The sequence below is a fragment of the Callorhinchus milii genome, unplaced genomic scaffold (genome assembly GCF_018977255.1).
Source record: "Callorhinchus milii isolate IMCB2004 unplaced genomic scaffold, IMCB_Cmil_1.0 Scaffold13, whole genome shotgun sequence".
NCBI lineage: Eukaryota > Metazoa > Chordata > Chondrichthyes > Chimaeriformes > Callorhinchidae > Callorhinchus > Callorhinchus milii.
In genome coordinates this window covers 1,141,860-1,162,704 of record NW_024704754.1, presented here as the reverse complement: position 1 = coordinate 1,162,704, position 20,845 = coordinate 1,141,860, and the positions used below count along the sequence as shown (strand labels likewise).

The 20,845-nt window shown below is 44.0% G+C and overlaps 1 protein-coding gene across 4 annotated transcripts in view; it reads left to right on the top strand.

Annotated features, from left to right (window-relative positions):
- The first annotated feature begins 6,413 nt into the window (after positions 1-6,413).
- Positions 6,414-20,845, top strand: part of myot (myotilin) — a 30,177-nt gene continuing 15,745 nt past the window's right edge. For 2 of the 4 annotated variants that reach the window (XM_007901357.2, XM_007901355.2), the window contains exons 1-8: positions 6,414-6,677; positions 11,478-11,615; positions 12,092-12,163; positions 14,565-14,630; positions 15,355-15,496; positions 16,656-16,679; positions 17,413-17,532; positions 18,216-18,447. In XM_007901357.2, the coding sequence (XP_007899548.2) occupies positions 12,137-12,163; positions 14,565-14,630; positions 15,355-15,496; positions 16,656-16,679; positions 17,413-17,532; positions 18,216-18,447 (611 nt within the window). In that variant the 5' untranslated portion in view covers positions 6,414-6,677; positions 11,478-11,615; positions 12,092-12,136. The remainder of the gene's footprint in view (positions 6,678-11,477; positions 11,616-12,091; positions 12,164-14,564; positions 14,631-15,354; positions 15,497-16,655; positions 16,680-17,412; positions 17,533-18,215; positions 18,448-20,845) is intronic. The other 2 variants (XM_007901356.2, XM_007901359.2) reach the window with 2 other exon arrangements.

Genomic DNA, 20,845 nt, shown 5'->3' with positions numbered 1-20,845 from the left:
CCGGCCCACCCCACCCCACCATCGGGGGTTCAAGCCTTCAGCCTCTCTGCCCCCACCCTTTGGAACTCGATCCCACACTCCCTTCACCTTGCTCCCTCCCTCGCCTCCTTCAAGGCCCGTTTCAAGACCGTCCACTTTGACCGTGCCTTTCGGCCACCCTCTTGCCCCCACCCTCCCCCTGCCCTCCTGATCCCACCTCCAAGCTCGGGTCCAAATCCCTGATCGTCCAGCCCCTTGGGATGTCATCCCGACGTGACAGGCTCTATACAAACGTAAACGCTTTGCCCTGCCTGGGAATCGAACCAAGGTCTTCTCGCTTGCGAAGCGAGTGTTTTAACCACCGAGCTCCAGGAATCCAGATCACCTGTCTGTATTAGTGCTGTATTAGAATCCTGTGCAGAAGGATCCTGTTCCTCCCATAACTCATCCCAAGCTTTTGTGTATTCTTAAGTGATTCCAACAGCAATGTACGCTACACAGAGAGAAAATATGTTGCCTGCAATTACTGTCAAATGTTCTGGATATAGACAAATCAGCCAACATTTAACTCTCTCAGTGAATTACCAAATCCAGTCCATTTCTACCTTTGCTTCAGTATGTCATTTAATGGGATATCTTAATGGGATTTCTTCTTCACAAGAAAGCTTTATTAAAATATTATTTATCAGGTAACATTATACTGCCACCTTCTGTCTGTCGTTGAGCTTACTTTAAAGCACTTTTAGCTCCAACATTCCTGTACAGCACTCAGCAGCTTTACTGTCAGTTATCCTAAAGTTTATTAATAGTACATATGATCAAATCGTAAATATCACTGACATATTTACTTGTGTTACTTAAACACTGTTGTGAAGTTTAGACCAGAGGTAAATGTTTTTGAATTGAAACCCCCGTCATTTATTTAGCAACAGTTTTCACAATCTTTATGACAGAATAATGATACTCCTGTCATCTGTAATGGCCATTAATAGAGAAAATTTCAATGTTAAAAGGTTCTTATTAACAAACTGGAGTGACAGTAGAATCCTTCGAGCAGTCCTCTGCTGTTTAAGGCTCACAAATGTGAAGGAGAAAACAACAACACATTACATTACACGTCGGGAGGACGTCCCGAGGGGCTGGACAGTCAGGGATTTGGACCCGAGCTGGGGGTTGGGATCAGGAGGGGCGGAGGGCAGGGAGGGTGGGGACAGAGAGGCTGAAGGCACGACCGATGATGGTGAGGCAGGCCGGGCGGGGGACGTGGAACAGACCGGTACAAAAGGTCATTTAATTTCTCGACTCATTCCGAAAAAGGATCGAGAGATGCTATATTAGTTATATCGTTGGAACAAGGCACTGTATGATGGTTGAGAATTTGGGACACATCAAACACATCCATCTTGTCTTAAAAATAATAATAATAATAATCCTTGCATTTGATACAGCAGCTTATTACATCTTCGAGACGTCTCACAGCGCTTCACAGAATACACTGTAAAGTATAGTGACTGTAGACAAAATGTTGCTCTAACTAAGGGACTTGGCGGAGTGAGAGCTCCATGAACAGATACTCTTGCACCTGTTTCTCAGATGAGTTCCAGGGTCCAACTGCTATGATGGAAGGTTAGATAAAACCTTGTGTTTGGTTTGCAGTCAGCGGTTAGGGAGAGCTTCAAGACTATAGCCAGAGTGGCAGTGAGAGAGAACCCGCTCAGGTTAGGGGGTGACTGATTTGCAAGCATTCTCACCAGGCCAGTTCACGCTGATGATAAACACAACACGTTTTGTGATGGTTATTTCCATCAACCATGATTTGTTGTCAGTCTGCATTAATGTCAGCGTTACTGTGTGTATGTGCAACAGCCCTGTAGTAATTGTATTAGTTGTTAATTATCTGCTGGAGATGTTCCGATTCAAGGCACAGGTAATTGAAGATATGGCTTGACCATGAAGAGATACGACAAAGTAATGGGCTCTATATGGATCACGGAGGTTCAATATAGTCCTGTGCTCTGGGCAACAAACGAGTCCATTCTAACATGAGAGACACCAGACTTATCCTTTTTAATTTTTTGGGGGGTGACTGGGCTTGTAGAATTTTATCATCTTAAAAATCCACGAGGGAAAAAAATGATAAACCTGTTTCTTGAACGCACTAATTTTGTCCTTTTCCATTTTTTTCCCCCTCCATATTCTGCAAATCGTGCCTCGAAAAAGCGTCTGAAACAAAACACTTCAATAACATATTGTTTTATCCTCGTGCTAAACTCTTGGTTAACAGCATCTCTGACGCCTATAATTCTCTGATCAGAAGTCTTTCAGCGACGTCGAAAAGATGATGGAGCAGCCAAATAGCTTTTTTGTACTTCAAAACGGCGTTTATAACAACGAAAATGTCAGGTTTGAAATACTAAAGTGGTTAATGACACTGCTCGGAAACTCTAATGCTGACATTTTAAAAGTACTGTGGCTTTGCAGAAACATTATATCTGCTTACATCTGATCTATCTCGGCAAATCACAAACACACTTCGATGTAAGGTTGGCGAGCAAATCCTGCTTTTCATTCAAAAGAGCAATGTGCTCCCACTGGGTCCAGCCCCTCTCTCGTCAAACACATTCACCTCACTTTGGTGAAGTTTCACCGGTTCCCAATTGGCGCTTGTTTAATGAAGTTTTCCCGTCCAACTTGTCAAGGAGAAAAGTGAAGAGATAGCAGAAGCAGATTTATGGCCACTCTCATTGCTTCAAACACTGTCAATAATGATAGTTTCTCTCCCTGATCAAACTGCGGGCAGATTTATGCTGTTGGCCTCTTTCCATTGATAAATGGAATTAAGTTGCCCAACCTAATTCCACTTAAGATCCTTAGAGCTACCAGAGAGAGGCATTGGTGTCAAATCCCAGCTCTCTGCACTTGATCACAACCCAGATCTGATATCAAGCCGTTGATTTAATAATCCACTGCGCACTTTCTTTCTCCACCGGGATTCTCCTCCTGCTTGAAGCTGGACAAACTCTTCATAGAACCAATGAACTTTACAACACAGAAGAAGCCCATCTGGATTCCTGTAGCTCAGTGGTGAGAGCACTCGCCTCGCAAGGGAGAGGACCTGGGTTTGATTCCCGTCAGGAGAAACATCGGGAAAGTTTCCTTACTCCACACACACGCCTCCGTTTAATTAGCAGTAAGTAGGAACCCGGTTGTTAGACGATTGGCAGATCGCTTTTCCGGGGGTAATAATTCCTTCAAAAACAAATAATAATAATGAATTGGTCACTCAACCTGTTGGCCTCAGATGAGGTGCAAGCGACAGAGAAGCCCTTTGGACTAAATTTCTCTCATGAACAATTGAGGAGACAATGTCCAGTAGACTTATAATAAGAGTCATATTATAATCCAAAGGCCGAGGAGGGTAGTTGCAGTACAATATAAAGTCACATTGATAACGCACCTTTCACCCTATCGGGAGGACGTCCCAAGGCACTTGACAGTCCTGACTTGGCACCTGAGCTGGAGGTGGGAGTTGAGGGAGAGTGGAGAGGGGAAGGATGACCTAAGGTCAAAGGGGAAGATCTTGAGATGGACTTTGAAAGAGGTGAGGGAGAAAGCGAGACAGAGATAGACTTCCAGAGAGTGGGGGCAGATAGGGTGGAAGCCTGACTGCTGATGGGGTATAAAAGGTCATCGACCTGAAAGGTTAACTCGCTTTCCTCTCTCCATAGATGCTGCCTGACCTGCTGAGTGTTCCCAGCCACTTCTGTTTCTATTTCAGATTTCCAGCACCTGCAGTATTTTGCCTTTTATTAAATATCTAATAGTCTCACAGTATCCAGTATTGTTATATTGCTTTCAGAAACAATGCAACTCAGTAAATAGGATCCTGGTGCAATGGCTTTTTTTATATAAGCGATGAGAATGAAAAATTTGCTGACTGAAACTACATGTGATGTTTAATAGCTCCCACTGACTTACTTATGTTCGTAGCTTTTGCCAAAATATAAATACAAAATCTGCTGGGAGACATTTAACTGCGGTGAAATAACTGAAGTACTAATTCAGCTCCTCGAGTTTGCTAATTTTTAGATTGCAGTTTTGATTTAAAGAGGCAATTACAAACTGAACAATTTTAATTTGGTATCTCGCAGCGCGAAACAATTCACTGTATTCACAAGAAGTTTTATCACCATGATTTTTATTACAAATCTCAGGACCCAGATAATAAAACAACATTGAATGTGCCAAAATACTTCAAACATCAGAAATACTGATCGCAGCACAACCTCATAGCTATTGTATATCACAATTATTTGTATAATGTGAATGATGTGACTTGCATTTGAACATAGGAATGCATAAGACTGGAGAATAATATTGTGTGATGTCTGGCCTTTCCCACTATCTAAAATACCATTACTCTCTATCTCTCTAATAGTATATCCTCACTGCAGTCGTAAATTATTCCATTCCCTTCTCAAACGGTCAACGCCAGATTTGTTTTATTTTTCGGGGGAGTCTGACACACAAGGAAACCCATCACCGTTGTCTTAAGAGTCTCCAAACCAAGCTGAGAATTCCAGGCCTCCCATCTACACGAGGAAATCCCAAAGATAGATTGTTGGACTGAAATGCGCGCTCCCTCCCACTGGAGGGAAACATCCTGCTTACCTAATTCTGGAGAATATTAGGCGTAGGTTGGCAAGAGCCAAGGCTTGGGGACCCCACAGTGTGCGTTGAAGTAACTGCTGGAGTCTAACCAGCTAAAACCACATAACTTGCTTCCTATATTTCTAGACCGCTGTTCATGTGGACGTTAAGTATCCCACGGCTACCGTTCAATAAGAGAAGGAGGTTTCTTTTGTGTCCTGGCCAAAACAATGCCACAGATAATATTTGCCATTCACTTCATGGCTGTATATAGGATATTGCTGTGCGTAAATTAGCTGCCCGTTCACCTACAAAAATATACAGTCACTGCACACCCAGGAAATACTCTTAAGCGATTGGAGACGGTTCCACAGGATATTGCTCTATGTTAAATGCAAGGATTCTTATTATGAACTGATGTGATTTTCCTTTCCTTTTCCCCTTTCTCTCCTGTCTCACGATCGATGTAGCTTTGCCGCTCATCATACAGTGACCATTCAACAGCAGAGAGCTAAGGCAGTGAGCACAAACAGGCTATTCAACAATTGGGTGTTAGATTGGCGAGTTCCTGTCTTCAGTCACTATCCCCACATGAACATGTTCTGAGTGGGGGAGTGGAAGAGAGGAGGAGGCAATAGCAGACAGTAAAGAGAACCCATCAGTCTAATTTGGTCACCCTGATGTAATGTGCTCTTTAATGGTAATGAGCTGACACATTTTCCTCTTCGTTAACTGTACTTAGTGGAGACAGCTGAAGGAAGGCTTGGCTGTGCATCCTAAGTTGTTGGACGGCTGCTGAAATAGGATCTACTGCGGCGCTCACTCACGTATTAGGTCAAAGATCTGTAAAATATCTTGCATCTGCTAACAAACAACAACAACAACAACTTGCATGTATATAGCGGCCTTTATGTGGGGCAGCATCCTCCGCTGAGCGCTCACTACCGTAACTGTTTCACCAAACACTATTCCCGAAGTAAAGCCACACCGCAGTATTGTACGTTCTACATTTATCTTAAATATTGTATTCCCGAATGAGTTGTATTTCCTGTTGTTAGGTAGGAAGAGCTCTCCTTTATCTCGCTGATATCAACGTGAGTGGATGTGTGACATTGCAGTCGCAGTCTAATTATTTGATGGTCAAATGGTAACGGAAGCTAGGCCTGCAAAATGTATTGACAGATTTTATCTTAATATACAGTACTACGTTTTGTGTCCCGGAAAATATTATCCATTATGCTCAAGGAAATCTCAAATCCATTTCTGGCTCATCTACTTACTAAACTATTGATACTGAAAAGGTGATGGAAACCGATTCAATAACAACTCTCACAAGGGAATCAGATAGGGACTTGAAAAGGAAAAATTTGCAAAGCTTTAGGGAGAGAGCGGTGGTGGGAGTGGGACTGATTGGGCAGCTCTTCCAAAGAGCCGCACGGGCACAATGGGCCGAATGGCCTCCTTCTGTGCTGTAATATAAAATGTTCTAAAAATATATGAAATATTCTAAAAATATTAACTGAAAGAAGCTAAGTGATGTATATGTAGAAGAGTCCAACCTCTCTTACTGTTGGTTCTTATTTTACCAAAGTGTGAGATGGGCTTTGTCTTTGATAAAATACGATACCAATGTCGTATGGACTGTACAGATGGCCCTGAAGGGTTTAACACCCACTCTTATTTTTAGTATTTTCTTAACCAACCAAGTAAAGTAAGGAACAGCTGGTTCCCAGCCAGGAAACTTGAGCTAGGCCTGAGATCACTTCCTAGTTTTATTCCTTAGAAACATCTACAACATGCCCTGGCTAATAGGATCAATCCATAGATTTCCGAAGTTAAAGCTCCTCACTGGAGTCAAGTCGTTCACTCCTCTCTGACTTGCTTCTGGCTCCCAACGTGCTAAACGTGAATAGAGGAAAAAAACAGCGGAGAAACTGCTTTCTCCTGCACACCCGAAAAGCAACCTTACAAAGGACAGAACCTCAGAGCAAAGAATCCAACAGAGGTGTAATTTGTTTTCTGTCTGTTTTTCTAGTATCGACGGACCGGTAAGTGAGGATAATGCAGAATTTTTAATCAAACGGGTAACGTGATGTCTTGTTTGATAATCTGACAGTATGTGACACTGCTGCGAGCAATTGGCTGCCACGTTTCTCTTTACGGTACAGTATATTCTGTGAAGCGCTTTGAGACGTCTCGACAACGTGCTATATCAGAGGCAAGGATTATTGTTATTATTATGACATTATGTATTACACCATTTGTTTGTAAACCAGGGCACGGAGATTGCATTATCTGGTTCAACCATGTGATTGTTAATGAGGTTTTTTTGTTCAGAGCATATCGGTTGGTCAAAGATCGGCCACGTGAGTTCAAATTCAATTCGAAGTCATTTTATCACCCGACAGAGCTTAAGTGCATGTCCTCCAGGTGTGTTTTAAGTGCTGCGGGTAAGGTCTAAATGGTTAGAAATTCTAAAAGATAAGTGTTTTCAATTATCGCCATTAGAAAGTTCAGCACTGATCACAGCGGTTATCTGCTAAACGCAGCAGTTTGAATGAAAGGGATAGAAATTCTTCGGAAGACTTACTTCTTAAGTTTATTTCCTAAAGGTTACGACTGCAGCTTCTTTTGCAGATTTCACTTGTTTGACATAAAAGCTTTCACAGAGTTTGACTGCGACTCTTGAGACTGCGGAGGCACCCCATGATCTTAATGTGGTTTAAACGAGGAAAAATGCTGCTATTTTTAACCCGCTTTATGCCAGCGTGATTCACAGAACAGCATCCGTTTACCTCAATACCAGTTTCAAGCTGCCACGAGGAAATAGCAAACTATTATTAGATAATGATTAATTTTCAGGATAAATCAGGAGACGCTAACTTAAGGTCCCTGAAACCGAGCAATTCCTGAGATAAAGTTGCACTTAACCAACTGACTAACGAACCCACTCACCAAGGGTTAACTAGTGTGACTTGTTGATCTGCCAACCTCCAAGTAGAAGTGTCTGGGATACAGTGACTGCACACATGTGGTGTTCTATCATTCTTGTGGGATTACCATAGATTCACACAGAGACAAGTTGAAAATATGAGAAGTATGAGTAACACTCCAACAGCGTGTTTTTTCTACATAAATATCTCGCCCTAAGCTCCCTGTGAATTTACGGGAGTTATAGTGACAGTTACATGAGCTAAGACAGAATAATGTCTAGTAACATTATCCTTGCATTCGATATAGCGCCCGATCACATCTTCGAGGCGTCTCAAAGCGCTTCACAGAATAGACTGTAAAGTGAATTGACTGTATATTTTGTGGGCGAAACGCGGCAGCCGATTGCGCACAGCAGCGTCCCCGCAAACAGCCGTGGATTGAGGGACTAAATAATTATTATTTAGGCGCTCCGAGACGCCATCCGAAGTGAAGGGCGCTATATAAATGTAAATTGCTGTTGTTTTTGTTGTGCTATGTTAATATTGTCCAGACTAGATCACTTCCAGGTAATATCAGTGAGCAAGTCATCAGCAGTTAATTGGAAATGTAAAGTAGTGGCTCAAAATGAATGATAAAAGCTTCCTAAATTTGCTGTAGGTGTGTTAAGACCCTTAAGCTTGTTAATCGCTGAGCTCCACTGGGTAATAAAATTGATTAGGAACCCTTTATGAAACCTAACAACATTAAACAGAATGATTCTGGTTAATGTTAAACAACATTGAACATAATGAGTTCAATTTCAGAGAGCGCGAGTGAGCGCCGGTAACATTCACACTCAAAACTCAAAGGCTTACCCCTCTCGTAGAGTCTAATGTCAAACAGTCACAGAATAGTCAAGATACAGAGTTTTTACATGTTTGGTTTGTCATAATTTCGTTGTGGTCATAGGAACATAAGGACAGGAGTAGGTTGTTCAGCCCCTAGAGCCTGTTCCGCCATGAGATTCGATCATGGCTGATTCTGTACCCGAACGCCAAATGGTTTAAAATATTACTGTTGTTTTTTTTTAAAAAAAAGACAGATTAGATAATGTAGACCACGATAAGGTGCCTTTTCTGGTACTGAACAGTCGAACCAGAGGAACAGCCTGCGATTGATGGGGGTAAATTCAGAACAAATCTGCGTAAACACTACTTCAGGGAGTGCATCAAAGCTTGCGTGTCTGAGCCATGGTAATGAAAACAGTCACAGTGTCTTGTGGTTCACAGCAGAGATAGGGAATTACTGACTGTTTTGTGTGCGCATTTGAATTATTTTAAATCACTGACACCCATTTGCATAGTTAGTACAATAGCAATACTATTCTCTGCATTTGGTATATCGCAGTCAATAGTCATTGAGACGTCTCAAAGCGCTTCAGAGCATATGCTGTAAAGTGAATTGTGTGGGCCAAACTAATTCTGTGTAGTGGTAACCTCTCTTTATAAAAAAATTGCTTATTACCCCTTCTCAATACCCAGAGAATTTTATTTCCGATGTTTATCATTTTCACAAATAGGCATCTGTGTACGGAAATGTAAGAATTAAAACCCTAATGTTTTCTAAAGCAATAAAAGGGGCCGGAAACTTTTGGGGGAAAAACTAACAACAACATAATAATTGATTATTCACATTAAAATTCCCCAAAGATTTTTTTTACTGAATATGAATGATATCAGGTGCATTTATATATATATCAAACCTAGGTCCTCTCGCTTTAGCCACTAAGCTACGGGACTGTTTACTGTTTAATTTATTGCTGAGGGCTGCAGAAAGCTGGGAAGCAGTTTAAAAAGCATCGTTCGACATTGGTAAATGCCCTGAAATTGAAGAGCAGACCACCACGGAGTGAATGTCTGGAGCAAATCTATTTGCAAATGAGAATAAGATATAATGTCAGAGTTGTTTGTGTTTGTCTGATGGCCCCTTGAGCACAAGGGTATAGAATTTACCTTCGTCAGAGATAAGGGAGAGGATGTTCCAAGAGCTTTGGTCACACAGTAATCAGCTTTTAGTAGCTCTTTGGTCACAGTAAAACTGGGCATCAGTGCTTGTGAGATACACCCTCTGGGTTACTTCCAAGATAAGGACGCATAAAGCTTTTGCAGCTGTTACAAGTGACAACATATCCATTTCACTCCTTAGCAAAATGGGAAACAAAATACAGAGAAAAAATAAAAGCAAGTGTAGGGAGAAATCAGCTATACCCACTCGAGTATTTTGCGTTGCCTTCTATATTGTTCAAGTGCCTCAATTTGTATCTATTCCAACTTATGTTTCACTCACAAAATATACAGTCAATTCACTTCACAGTATATTCTGTGAAGAGCTTTGAGACGTCTCGAAGACGTGATAAGGCGCTGTATCAAATGCACGGATTATTATTAATATTATGTCGACTTCTTATACTAATTTATTAACTTACTTCGAGAATATGATCAACAGCTCAATTGAGTGATGCAATACAATATAATTGAGCGCAAACAAAAATCTGCCGGATAAAGTGTCTAGAAACTAAACCCATTGAGACTGATGATAATCAATAATAATAATAATATTCCTTACATTTGATATAGGGCCTCATCACGTCATTGAGACGTCTCAAAGCGCTTCACAGGATGTACCCCAAAGTGAATTTATTGGGTATTTTGGTGGGGAAAATCATTTATTTCAGCTTCGGAAATGGCTTGAGTAAATGATTACTAGAGCCCGTGTGCTAGGTTCAAAATGTCAAGTGGAATCAAACAATCTGAGGTCGGTGCTGTGACCTTCCGGTCTTGCACAGCGTCAGAAGAAGAAGAAAAGAGAAAACCGAGCCACTAAAATTCTGCTGAATACCATTGTGGAGTCCTGTAGCTCAGTGGTTAGAGCACTCGCTTTGCAAGTGAGAGACCTGAGTTTAATTCCCGGCGAAACCTTGGGCAAGTTTCCTTACTCCACACAGAGCCTAACAATAGTCCCTCCAAAACCAAAAACAATAATAAATTGGTCATTTTCAATCTATGACTGTTTGTGGGGCATTGGTGTGAGCAATTGGCTGCCGCGTTCGCCCACAAATATACAGTCAATTCACTTTACAGTGTGTTCTGTGAAGCGCTTTGGGACGTCCTCCCGACGTGAAAAGCGCTATATCAAATGCGAGGATTATTATTATTATTATTCTGCGGCTCCAGAATTGTACGTCTTGTGACGACCACAAAGAATTCCCCGGCTCGCAGCGCAGGCCAGCCCCAGTTTAATAAGCTGCTGGCACGACTTCTGAGGTTCATCTTAGATCAGATGATGCGAATGTCAGCTGAGTCACACACATTTACTACCGACTAATCTCCCGGGTGCCACGATGTGTCATTACGGCACAAATCCGATGCCTCAGCCACTGGATGTTTAAGCCGTTTCATTCGATGTGATTCACACTACTGCTAATAACACTCCTTGATTACAATCCTTACAGTTGAGCCGGCAACCTTATCCCGTCATTGAGATTGCCTCAAAGCGCTTCACGGTAGAATGTAGTGACTGTGCATTTTGTGGGCGAAACGCAGCAGCACGATTTGTGCACAGCAGCGTCCCCACAAACACTGGGACTTGGGACGTCCTCCCGACGTGAAAGGCGCTCTACAAATGGAATCTTATTGTTGTTGTTGGGACTAATAATAATCCTTGCATTTGGTAATAGTGCCTTTCATCTTCCGTGAAGCGCTTTGAGACGTCCCGAAGATGTGCTGAGGAGCTGTACCAAACGCAAGGATTATTATTGTCGTTGTATCATCACTGGGAGGCACTGCAGTGGTGGCAGCACAGCGTAGGTTTAACATTTCTCGGTCGAGACATGAGACGGAGCCGGAAAAGCTGAGGAAACTCTTGTGTTTGTCCAGGTTGGCAGAGGAGCGCCCCCTGTTGGCGTCTTATAGAGCGTGCGGCCTGCCCTCTCCTTGTGCTTCTTTGGCTGCCGTCAATAGGAGAATGAACAGCAGGGCTTGATTGCAGCCGGAACATAAACCAAGCAATAAAAGGTAGTTGTTGAGTTTATTATCCCAACTGACTTTTTACAACTATCAAATATTTTGTCCCCTCTCCTCGACTCTGACGTCAGTCCCTTTCACACACAAACACTCACTCCACTTTACCGTATGTAATAATAATACAATGATAATAAACCTTGCGTTTGATACGGCGCCTGATCGCATCTCCGAGACGTCTCAAAGCGTTTCACAGAATATACTGTGAAGTGAATTTGACTGTATGTTTTGGGGGCGAAACTCGGCAGCCGACTGCACACAGCAGCGTCCCCACAAACAGCCGTGGGTTGAGTGACCAAATTATTAGTATTTCCCGTGAAGCACAGTGAGAGGTCGAGATATGATAGGCACTATACCAAATGCAAGGATTATTATTAGTCTCGGGTGCCCACGACTTGCATTAATGCTCCAATATAAGGTTGAATTTTTAGCAAACTATGATACTGACCTCATTTTATTCTATTCCACAGGAGTCGATTATATTGGTTCGGAAAGGAAGTCGCTGTGCGAGATCTATGTACAGCAGAAATTATCATGCCACGGTAAGTATGAAGAGGTTATTCCCTTAATATAAGGACACCGTGTGCATTGTTTTCAATTAATTTTTGAAACCTGGCGAAGTTCATAATCAATGTTGCCAAGCTTGCTAGCAATATGAAGCAGTGGCTAGTACACTCCCCCACCCACTCCCACTCATTAAAACCATTGGGGGATGAAATTATGTTTACATCCTCTCCCCCCTCACCAACTCTGAATTGCTGACATTTCAGTTTCACTATTAAACAACCTTGGGACGTCCTCCCGACGTGAAAGGCGCGATACAAATGTAATCTGTTGTTTGTCGTTGTTGATGTATCCGGCAATATTGTTCTGGGCCCAGTCTCTGTGGGCAAGACCCGAAACAGAAATTAGAACCGGTAACTGCAATCGAATATTCAACCCAAAGTCCTGACTCCGTTTTGAAAGCAAAAGCAAGTACGTACAGATGGAACAACAGTTCAAAGAAACCAATGCACCTCAATCAATAAAAACACACTCACAAATTACGTGTCCGCCTATTCTCTGAATTTGATGATGATATTGATTTCTACATTAAAACTAAGAGACTGAGTGCTATTTACTAACCCAATGCCTTAGGTCAATTACAGTGGTGTTGGAAATGAGTTCTGAATCACATTCATTGCAACATCACCATCGCTGTCGCTGTACAAGCTTTCTGGCTCTCTGTTTGGTAACTCTCTGTGCCAGGCTCCGAGCAAGATGTTTTGTACGGAACTGATGTCGCAATCGTCTCAAAGAGATAATAACACTGAGTGGCTTTGAAGTGAAATATGTAGGTAGGAAAATACAGTAGCTAATCTGTAATAGCTAAACATTCTTACAGACAGCAATACGATTGTGTTTGTGCTGTTTAGATGATAGACACTGAAAGTCCAGAAAGAAATATAAACTTGGTATTAGTTATACACACTCCCGATAAGAAGTTGTGATCTCTAGCAGGACCCAACAACAACAGCTTGCATTTATATAGCGTCCCTCACTCAAGGTGGTGTCCCAAAGCGCTTCACAGATTATTCTGTAAAGTGAGATTGACTGTATATTTTGTGGGCGAAACGCGGCAGCCAATTACGCACAGCAGCGTCCCCACAAACAGCCGTGGATTAAAGTGACCAACTTATTATTATTGTTATGGTTATTTTTTGAAGGGATTTATTAACCCCCGGAAAAGCCAATCCGCCAATCGACTAACAAGCGGGTTCCCACTTACTGCTAAGTAAACAGAGAGCGTGGGAAACTTGCCCAGCATTTCGTCCCGCCCGGGAATCGAACCCAGTCCTCTCGCTCGCGAGGAGAGTGCTCTAACCACTGAGCTGCAGGACTCCACTTCTTAACGGATTCCTGGCGAAAGGAGTAACAATGGTGAATGCTGATATTTCTCTCCGCCGTCTCCTTCCATTTCCGCTGATGTAAAATGACTCGTCTCACCAGGGCGCAGAAGAAAACAACCCGTGTCACTAACATTAGCCTCTTCTTCGGCAAAGGAGAGTTCTAGGAATCCTCAGTTGCACTCCACATTATCTGTCCACACTCAGCAGGTAGTGAAAAGCAGCCCATCTCATTTAGCTCTTGAGTTTTTTTTTCATTGTGTCGCCTCTGTAAATATGCAGCTCTCTGGCTTTCTTTCAAAACAGTAATGGGTTTGAATGCAGTGGAGTCCATTTATGATAGATGTTAACCTGCAAACGGCATGACACAGAGGACTGATACTGAAAGCTCCTGATCATCGCAAGCGCATAACTATACAGTTTGCAGTAATGCCTTTCCCGTCGCTGAACTTGCTACCAGAGTCCTTCTATCAATCATTTTGAATAAAATTAGTAAATGTAATTATTTGAAAGCAGAGACATTTTCAGCAAGCGTTTGTCTGTGTGTTTGCCGATGGTTCGATGGCATCAATCACTTTGTTTGTCCGATATCTAATGACCAGAGAGAAACTATCTTCCTGGGGAAGGGGGGCGAGGGAGGTAAGGGGCCGCTATTGGAATATCGGTATCAAATTGATCATTTATGGCCAACTTGGTAGCCCAGCTCCTGAGCCAGGCGTACTCCAAAGAACTGCTGATGACAGCTCGGCCCGGCCCGGCCCATCGGCAGCACCTGGAAGGGCAGACCAGTCACTGGGGGCAGGGAATCCTCCCCCCCAGCTCCTGTTAACCCTGCAGCCAAAGCCCTAGCGGGTAGGATGGTGCGAGCTGGACAAACAGCAGGAAGGCTTCCCAGACGGTGCTTTCGATAGCAAGCTGTGTGTGGGTTTATGCGATCAGGGTGAAAATAATGCACGTCTCTCGCATGGTTCTCCTCGCCCAAAGAAACCGTTCGCCAAATGCTTTTCACAAGAAGTTAGTGAAGGCATTTTGAACTTATTGAACTTCTTCCTTTCAGACCCAAAGTTCTCCTTGTATTACCCTTTCAGGGACCAGCGCTGGAATAGCTCCTGTGTTTTCAAAGGTACATGAGAAATGATTTATAATAATAACAACAATAATAATAATCCTTGCATTTGATATAGCGCCTTATCACGTCGTTGAGAAGGTCTCAAAGCGCTTCACAGAATATATTATAAGTGAAATGACTGTATATTTTGTGGGCGAAATGTGGCAGCCAATCACGCCCACAAACAGTCATGGATTGAGTGATCAAATATTGTTTTTTTACTGATTTACTGAGAGAAACATGAATATGCTCTGCCATTCAGCCTTTACTTTGCCCACTATTGTCTGGTTTCTAAGAAGCCCATTAACTATGTTACCTGAGTAACTCTACTCCCTGTGCCTTGATCTTTTTAAAAGTATTTGAATGGATGCAGGTTTGGACCTGTTTTCACTATTTCCACAGGGTGTTGTTGATAGGGGATTAATACAGTGTCGCGTAGAGCTTAGATGTGAAATAAACTTTGGTTGATGAGTCGAGGTTACCACTGACTAACTAGGTAACTTTGGCTGCTAAGACGTCATATGTTTTAGGTTTTAGTGGTGGTTAGAGGTGCAGATGGCTTTTCGAATGGCAACTTACCCATCTCGAATGTTCTCACGTTCTTACCAATCTCCACATGACCAAATATGATCTTTGGTCTGAGTGATGAATGATTTATGGATTATTTGCACGCGAACTGTCCTTCCTACATCACCTCGTACTGCTTTAGCACAGAATCATGTCTTCCCTCTCCCCGTAGTCTCTGCAAGATGTCACTTCGCCAACGAGTCAGCTAGTGGTCCTGGAATGCAGAATCCAGGGGGCACCCCCACTCAGCGTGCAGTGGTACAGGCAGGAGACCCTCATCAAGGACTCTGCGGACTTTCGCATCCTAAGGAAAAGTAGGTGACATCCATCGATTCAAGGTTTTCAAAGTTAATTACAGGGCGGCCACAAAGTGGTGAAATCGGACAGGAATTTGGTGCGTGTGTTAGGGCTTAAATCTGATCACACGGGAGCCGGGGATTTAAAGCTGGGCTATTTGCCATTGAGTTCATATCAGCCTGACTGCAGGATGTATGTACCTGCCTCAGGATACAAAGCAAAGGTGGGTAATGAGCCGGGTAAGATAACTGTTGCACAGTGTGGAGCATGAACTGAAAAGGTAAAGCACAGTCTGTGGGAGAAGTCGCTGGGAAACACTCAGCAGGTCAGGCAGCATCTATGGAGAAAGGCAAGTGAGTCAACGTTTCGGGTCCACGACCCTGTCTTCGAGTGTCACCACGAGATGAGTTCACTGTCACAGAATCGGGGGAGAGAGGGTGGGGGAGGAGGGGAGAGTGGGGGGAGGGGAGGAGGGGGGAGGAGGAAAGGGGAGAGGAGGGAAAGGGAGGGGGGGGAGCAGTGGGGAGAGCGGGAGGGAAGGGAAAGAGGGGGAGGGGAGGGGGGGAGGGGAGATGGGGAGTCACATGGAAAGAGCTGGTTTGTAAATGACCGTATTGATCAACAATGTGTTCAGTAACACCAGTGTTGATTATCATAGAATAGAATCGTAGAACAGTACAGCACAGAAGGAGGCCATTCGGCCCATCGGGCCTGTGCCGGCTCTTTGGAAGAGCCGCCCAATCAATCCCACTCCCCCCTCAACAAACACATCATGGTATTTCAATCGTCACCCTACAACAAAGACAACAACAACAACAACTTGCATTACACAGCGCCCTTCGAGCAGGGTAGTGTCTCAGTGCACTTCACAGTGGCGGGGCCTGATGCTGAGCCGGGGGGGGGGGGGGGGTGGTGGGGGAGGTGACCGTAATCACGGTCAAAGAGGAAGATCTTCAGTCATGACCTGAAAGAGGGGAAGGAGTGGGAGAAGGGCGGAGGGATTGGGGGGAGACAGCTCCAAAGCTTCGGGGCGTAGCGGCTGAAAGCGCGGCTGCCGATGGTGGAGCGGAGGGGACGAGGGACAAGCAGGGAAGCCTGAGCCAGCGGGCGGTTTCACAGAAAATTAACTGTACTTTTTTCTTTCTTTGCTGCACCCGCCTGACTGCCTTCCTGCAGAGGCCTGTTTAACCGTGCTACCTGGTGAGCAACGCATTTACATTTAAAGTGGTTCAGTTATCAGCAGCAAACATCTTGTATTTATTTAGTATCCTTCACTCAGAGCGCTTAAAAACACTTAGAAACACCAACGTTACATGTCCTGCCATTTTTCTCAGACCTCGATTTGAGCTTTAAAGCCATGTAGGATTATGGTTATTTATATTATTTCACTTACGCCTTTTCAAGTCTTATACTATATCGGGGCCATTGGACATTATAATACAACATAATAATCCTGGCATTTGATACGGCGCCTTATCACGTCTTCGAGATGTCTCAAAGGCGTTTCACAGAACATACCGTACAGTGAATTGACTGTGTGTTTTGGGGGCAAATCGTATCTAACGCAACCATAGATCAGAATGTATGTGAGAATTCAGATTTGGCTTTTCCCTGTATAAAATCTAATTTTAGAAATCTGTGTAAAATCCGGCTTGAAAATATTACAGGCGGAGGTGGATGGGTGGTGCGGGCTTTGTCAAGGTAGAAAGGATATTCAAGGTCTCTAGTAGATAATGACAGGAGTGTTCAAATTATACAACGCTGCCTGTTAATTTAGGCAGTTCATTCTCCTGTTTGTCAGTGTATTAGATGATAGACGAGAGCAATTTTCTTGTTCAGATTTCCATTTTAATGGCGTATCTGTGTCTGTTCGGAAGGAGCCAAGCGCAGGATATTTGCCAAAGTCACGCTGTACAATTTATGTTTATTGCAGAAGATGTTTGTACACTGGTCATTACCGAAGCTTTCCCAGAAGATTCCGGGGTTTATAAATGTGTCGCCACCAACCAGAATGGCACCTCATCATGTTCTGGCCAGCTGACAGTCTATTCAGGTACAGCACGCAAACTGTCTGTGTTCCTGTTTTGTCAACACAGCGAAAAGGTGTGATATAAAAACATGGAAACAGGAGGAGGCCATTCAGCCCCTCGAGCCTGTTCTGCCATTCTATTAGATCGTGGTTGATCTGTACCTCAACTCCAATTTTTCCCCACATCCCTTGATCCCCTGACCCTAACCAACATCTCCTCACCTCAGTCTTGAAGATGTGAATGGATTCAGCCATAATCCACAGCCTTTTGGGGGAGAGGGAGAGAGAGAGAGAGTTCCAGATTTCCATGACCCTTTATGTGAAAAACTGCCCCTGATTTCACTTGTAAATGGTCTGGCTCTAATTTTAAGATTATGCCCCCCACCCCCACCCCCCCACTGTTCTGGATCCCCCACCCCACCCAGAGGAAATAGTTTCTCTGTATCAGTAACACAACACTACAAATTTGAGAGAAATCAATGAACTGTGCTCTGTCACTTAAATAATCATGGATATAAACGTTGAGCTGTCTCAAAGCCCTTCGTAGAATATGCTGTAAAGTGGATTGATGGCCGGTGTATTTTGCGGGCAAAAGAATTCAAAAAGAATTCAATGAGAAATTATTCGAAATAAAATGAAGAGCGCACGTTTTAAACACATTATTAATGTTGACCCCCACACTATTTACGGTTTCATTCCATTTCCAGAAAATCAAGACACCCAGAAGAGTGAAGCCTTTTATCCGGGCAGATATTCAGATCTTCCTCCCCCAGCAAACGGGAAGGGAAGAGACTCGGGGATAAAACCAACAACAAATGCCAACGTGCAACACGCTTCTGAAAACTCAAAGCAAATGACCCATCAGCAGGTCCGAGTTTGTCCAGTTAACGCAATCGCTTCTCCATCCCAGAGGACTGAAGTGTCGAACAATCCCAGTTTGTAAGTAAGGATCCAATCAAGGTCAAGGTTTTGCTCTTCACTATTCACACTTCCACCTTTCTGTTATCGTGTTGGATAGTACACGGCAAAAAAGGTGCCTCGAAGGCGCTGTATCAAATGCGAGGATTATTGTTATTATCTTAAACCGTAATCATTCAGCTCTTAATACGCAATACATCTGCCTAAATCCCTCCGCCTCATCCCCTCCTGTACCTACTCTTCAAATGTCGTTTTGACATTTTAACTCTTCCACCTCTTACGGTCATCTCCCCTTTTCTCCGTGGCTCCTAAGCTAATCAGAAAGACGCCGTAGAAATGCAAGTCGCTGTTGTAACTGCCCTTCACAGAAACTTTGTGAAGTGGTTGAGAGGTTCCCCGTAGGTGAGGTTCATTTGATGACATGTCGTTGCAATAGTATAACCCAGCGAGGGCCAGCTGGTGGCTCGGGGCTGTCCCAGTAAAGCCGATAACAGTCTCACTTTTCCAGTCTGGTTTCCCTGTTTTGAGCACGAGAGCGTTAATTCGTCTTCTCTCAAAGGAAAGGTTGAGTGTGGCGGAATCTTTGTTGCAGCTGCCGTTAGCGACCCCCCGGAGTGTGTTTGGGGTAACAGTACACCTTGCCGTGGCCTCAAACCCAATTCCAGGAAGAGCTTCCTTAACAAACTTGCCGAGCAAAACAAGTAAACAAGACAACGGCGCTCGCTCCGGCCTTTCCTGTCTTTAGTCAGCTCAGCCCCCAGGCCACTCCGTAAACAAGACACCCTCTTGCAACCAAGTCGCAACATAAGACTTGAAAGAGGAAACCCCCGGGAGAGTCAAAAAGTTGATGGGCTTTTCATAAAGTCTCTCTCCAGGGTAAGAATTGGAAACCTTCTCATATTGTACGTAGCACTTAAAGACGAATAACACAAATAGAAGCACTTGTGAGCTGCCCATTCAGCTAACATTATAATACCCCAGTGTGGGGTAGGAGATCTCACTGCACTTCACACAGAGAGAGAGAGAGAGAGGGTGAGCTGCGGCCAACATATCCCATGTGGAAACATGAAACCTTTGATGGTGAGCGCAGCAGCTGAAGGCTAAAACTCTACTGCGTGTAACTGGAAACCCAATGTGCACAAAGCTAATCAAGTCAAACCAGTGCCAGGTAGAGCAGAGGCTTTCCTGCCCTGCACACAGAGGCCGAAGCCATAATAACCCACGTGCAGGTAATTCAACCAAATAAATGATGCTCAACTTTGATTGTGCAGGAGCTGGTGACACCTGGCGGTGACGATTGGTGTTTGTGGTTGCCCGCGTCCGAATTTGTTTCGTCGAACATTTTCCAAACATTTTCCAAACTGAAAACGGCAACGATAACAATAATAATCGCCCCGGCATTGGATACAGCGCCTGATCACGTCTTCGAGACGTCTCAAAGCGCTTTGCGGGATACGCTGTAAAGTAAATTGACTGTTTGTGTATTTCTGGGCGAAACACGGCAGCCGATTGCGCACAGCAGCGTTCACCCCCCCCCCCCCCACCCACCCCAACCCCGTGGATAAATCTGGCAGAGCTCCTTCCTCAACCGGTAGAGTGTCTTTCTGCTTCCCCCCCACCCCCACAAAAAAATAAATCAAGGGTCCCTCAGCGACTGATAGAACCGAACCTGGGTTCTGCAGTTCAAATGGCAAACTGTTGCTATTGGCAACACTATTGATCAGCTCTTGGCTGTTTCGCTCTTGAGAAGGAATGCACCATTACGAATCCAGTTTGCGGTGAGGGTTGAGCTGCTTTAACCAGTAACAATGAACCGACTCGAGTTGCCTGACTGGACATATTCTGAGAAATATTCCGACGAGGGAGATGTTTTTCTTTAGGTCTCAAGGTTGAGACTTGGCGTAGTTCAGGCAAAAAAAAAAAGCCCAGAGCAACGTTTGGAGGAAGGATGAGGAATTATGGTTTGTTAAAAAGAATATCTTATGATGCAGCGAGTTTCATACGAGACCAATGGCAACTACACGATCACAACAACGTGTGTTTGCACAGCGTCCCAGAGCCCTCGACAGCGATGATGGGGAAGGAAAGGGGAGAGGCGGAGGGACAGAGAGAGAGGAAGAGCGTTCCGGAGTTGTGGGGCGCAGTGACTGAAAGGCACTGCCTCCTTGTGATTTTGCCGGCTCGCTCACTGCTATCCATTGCTCAAAGACCTGCCCCGATGTCAATGGGAGGTTAAGCTTTCAAGGTTGCCTGAGGCAATTTGCATGTGATTTGCAAACTAGTTCCTGAACATTGGCTCTCAAATCCTGCAGGCGAGATCCTTCTCGTGCCTCTACGTGAGATCTTTGCTGTGCGTCAATGACCGTCTTGTTTTCGGGCCACTATGTTTTCATTAAAAATTATCACAAAGCACCACCCC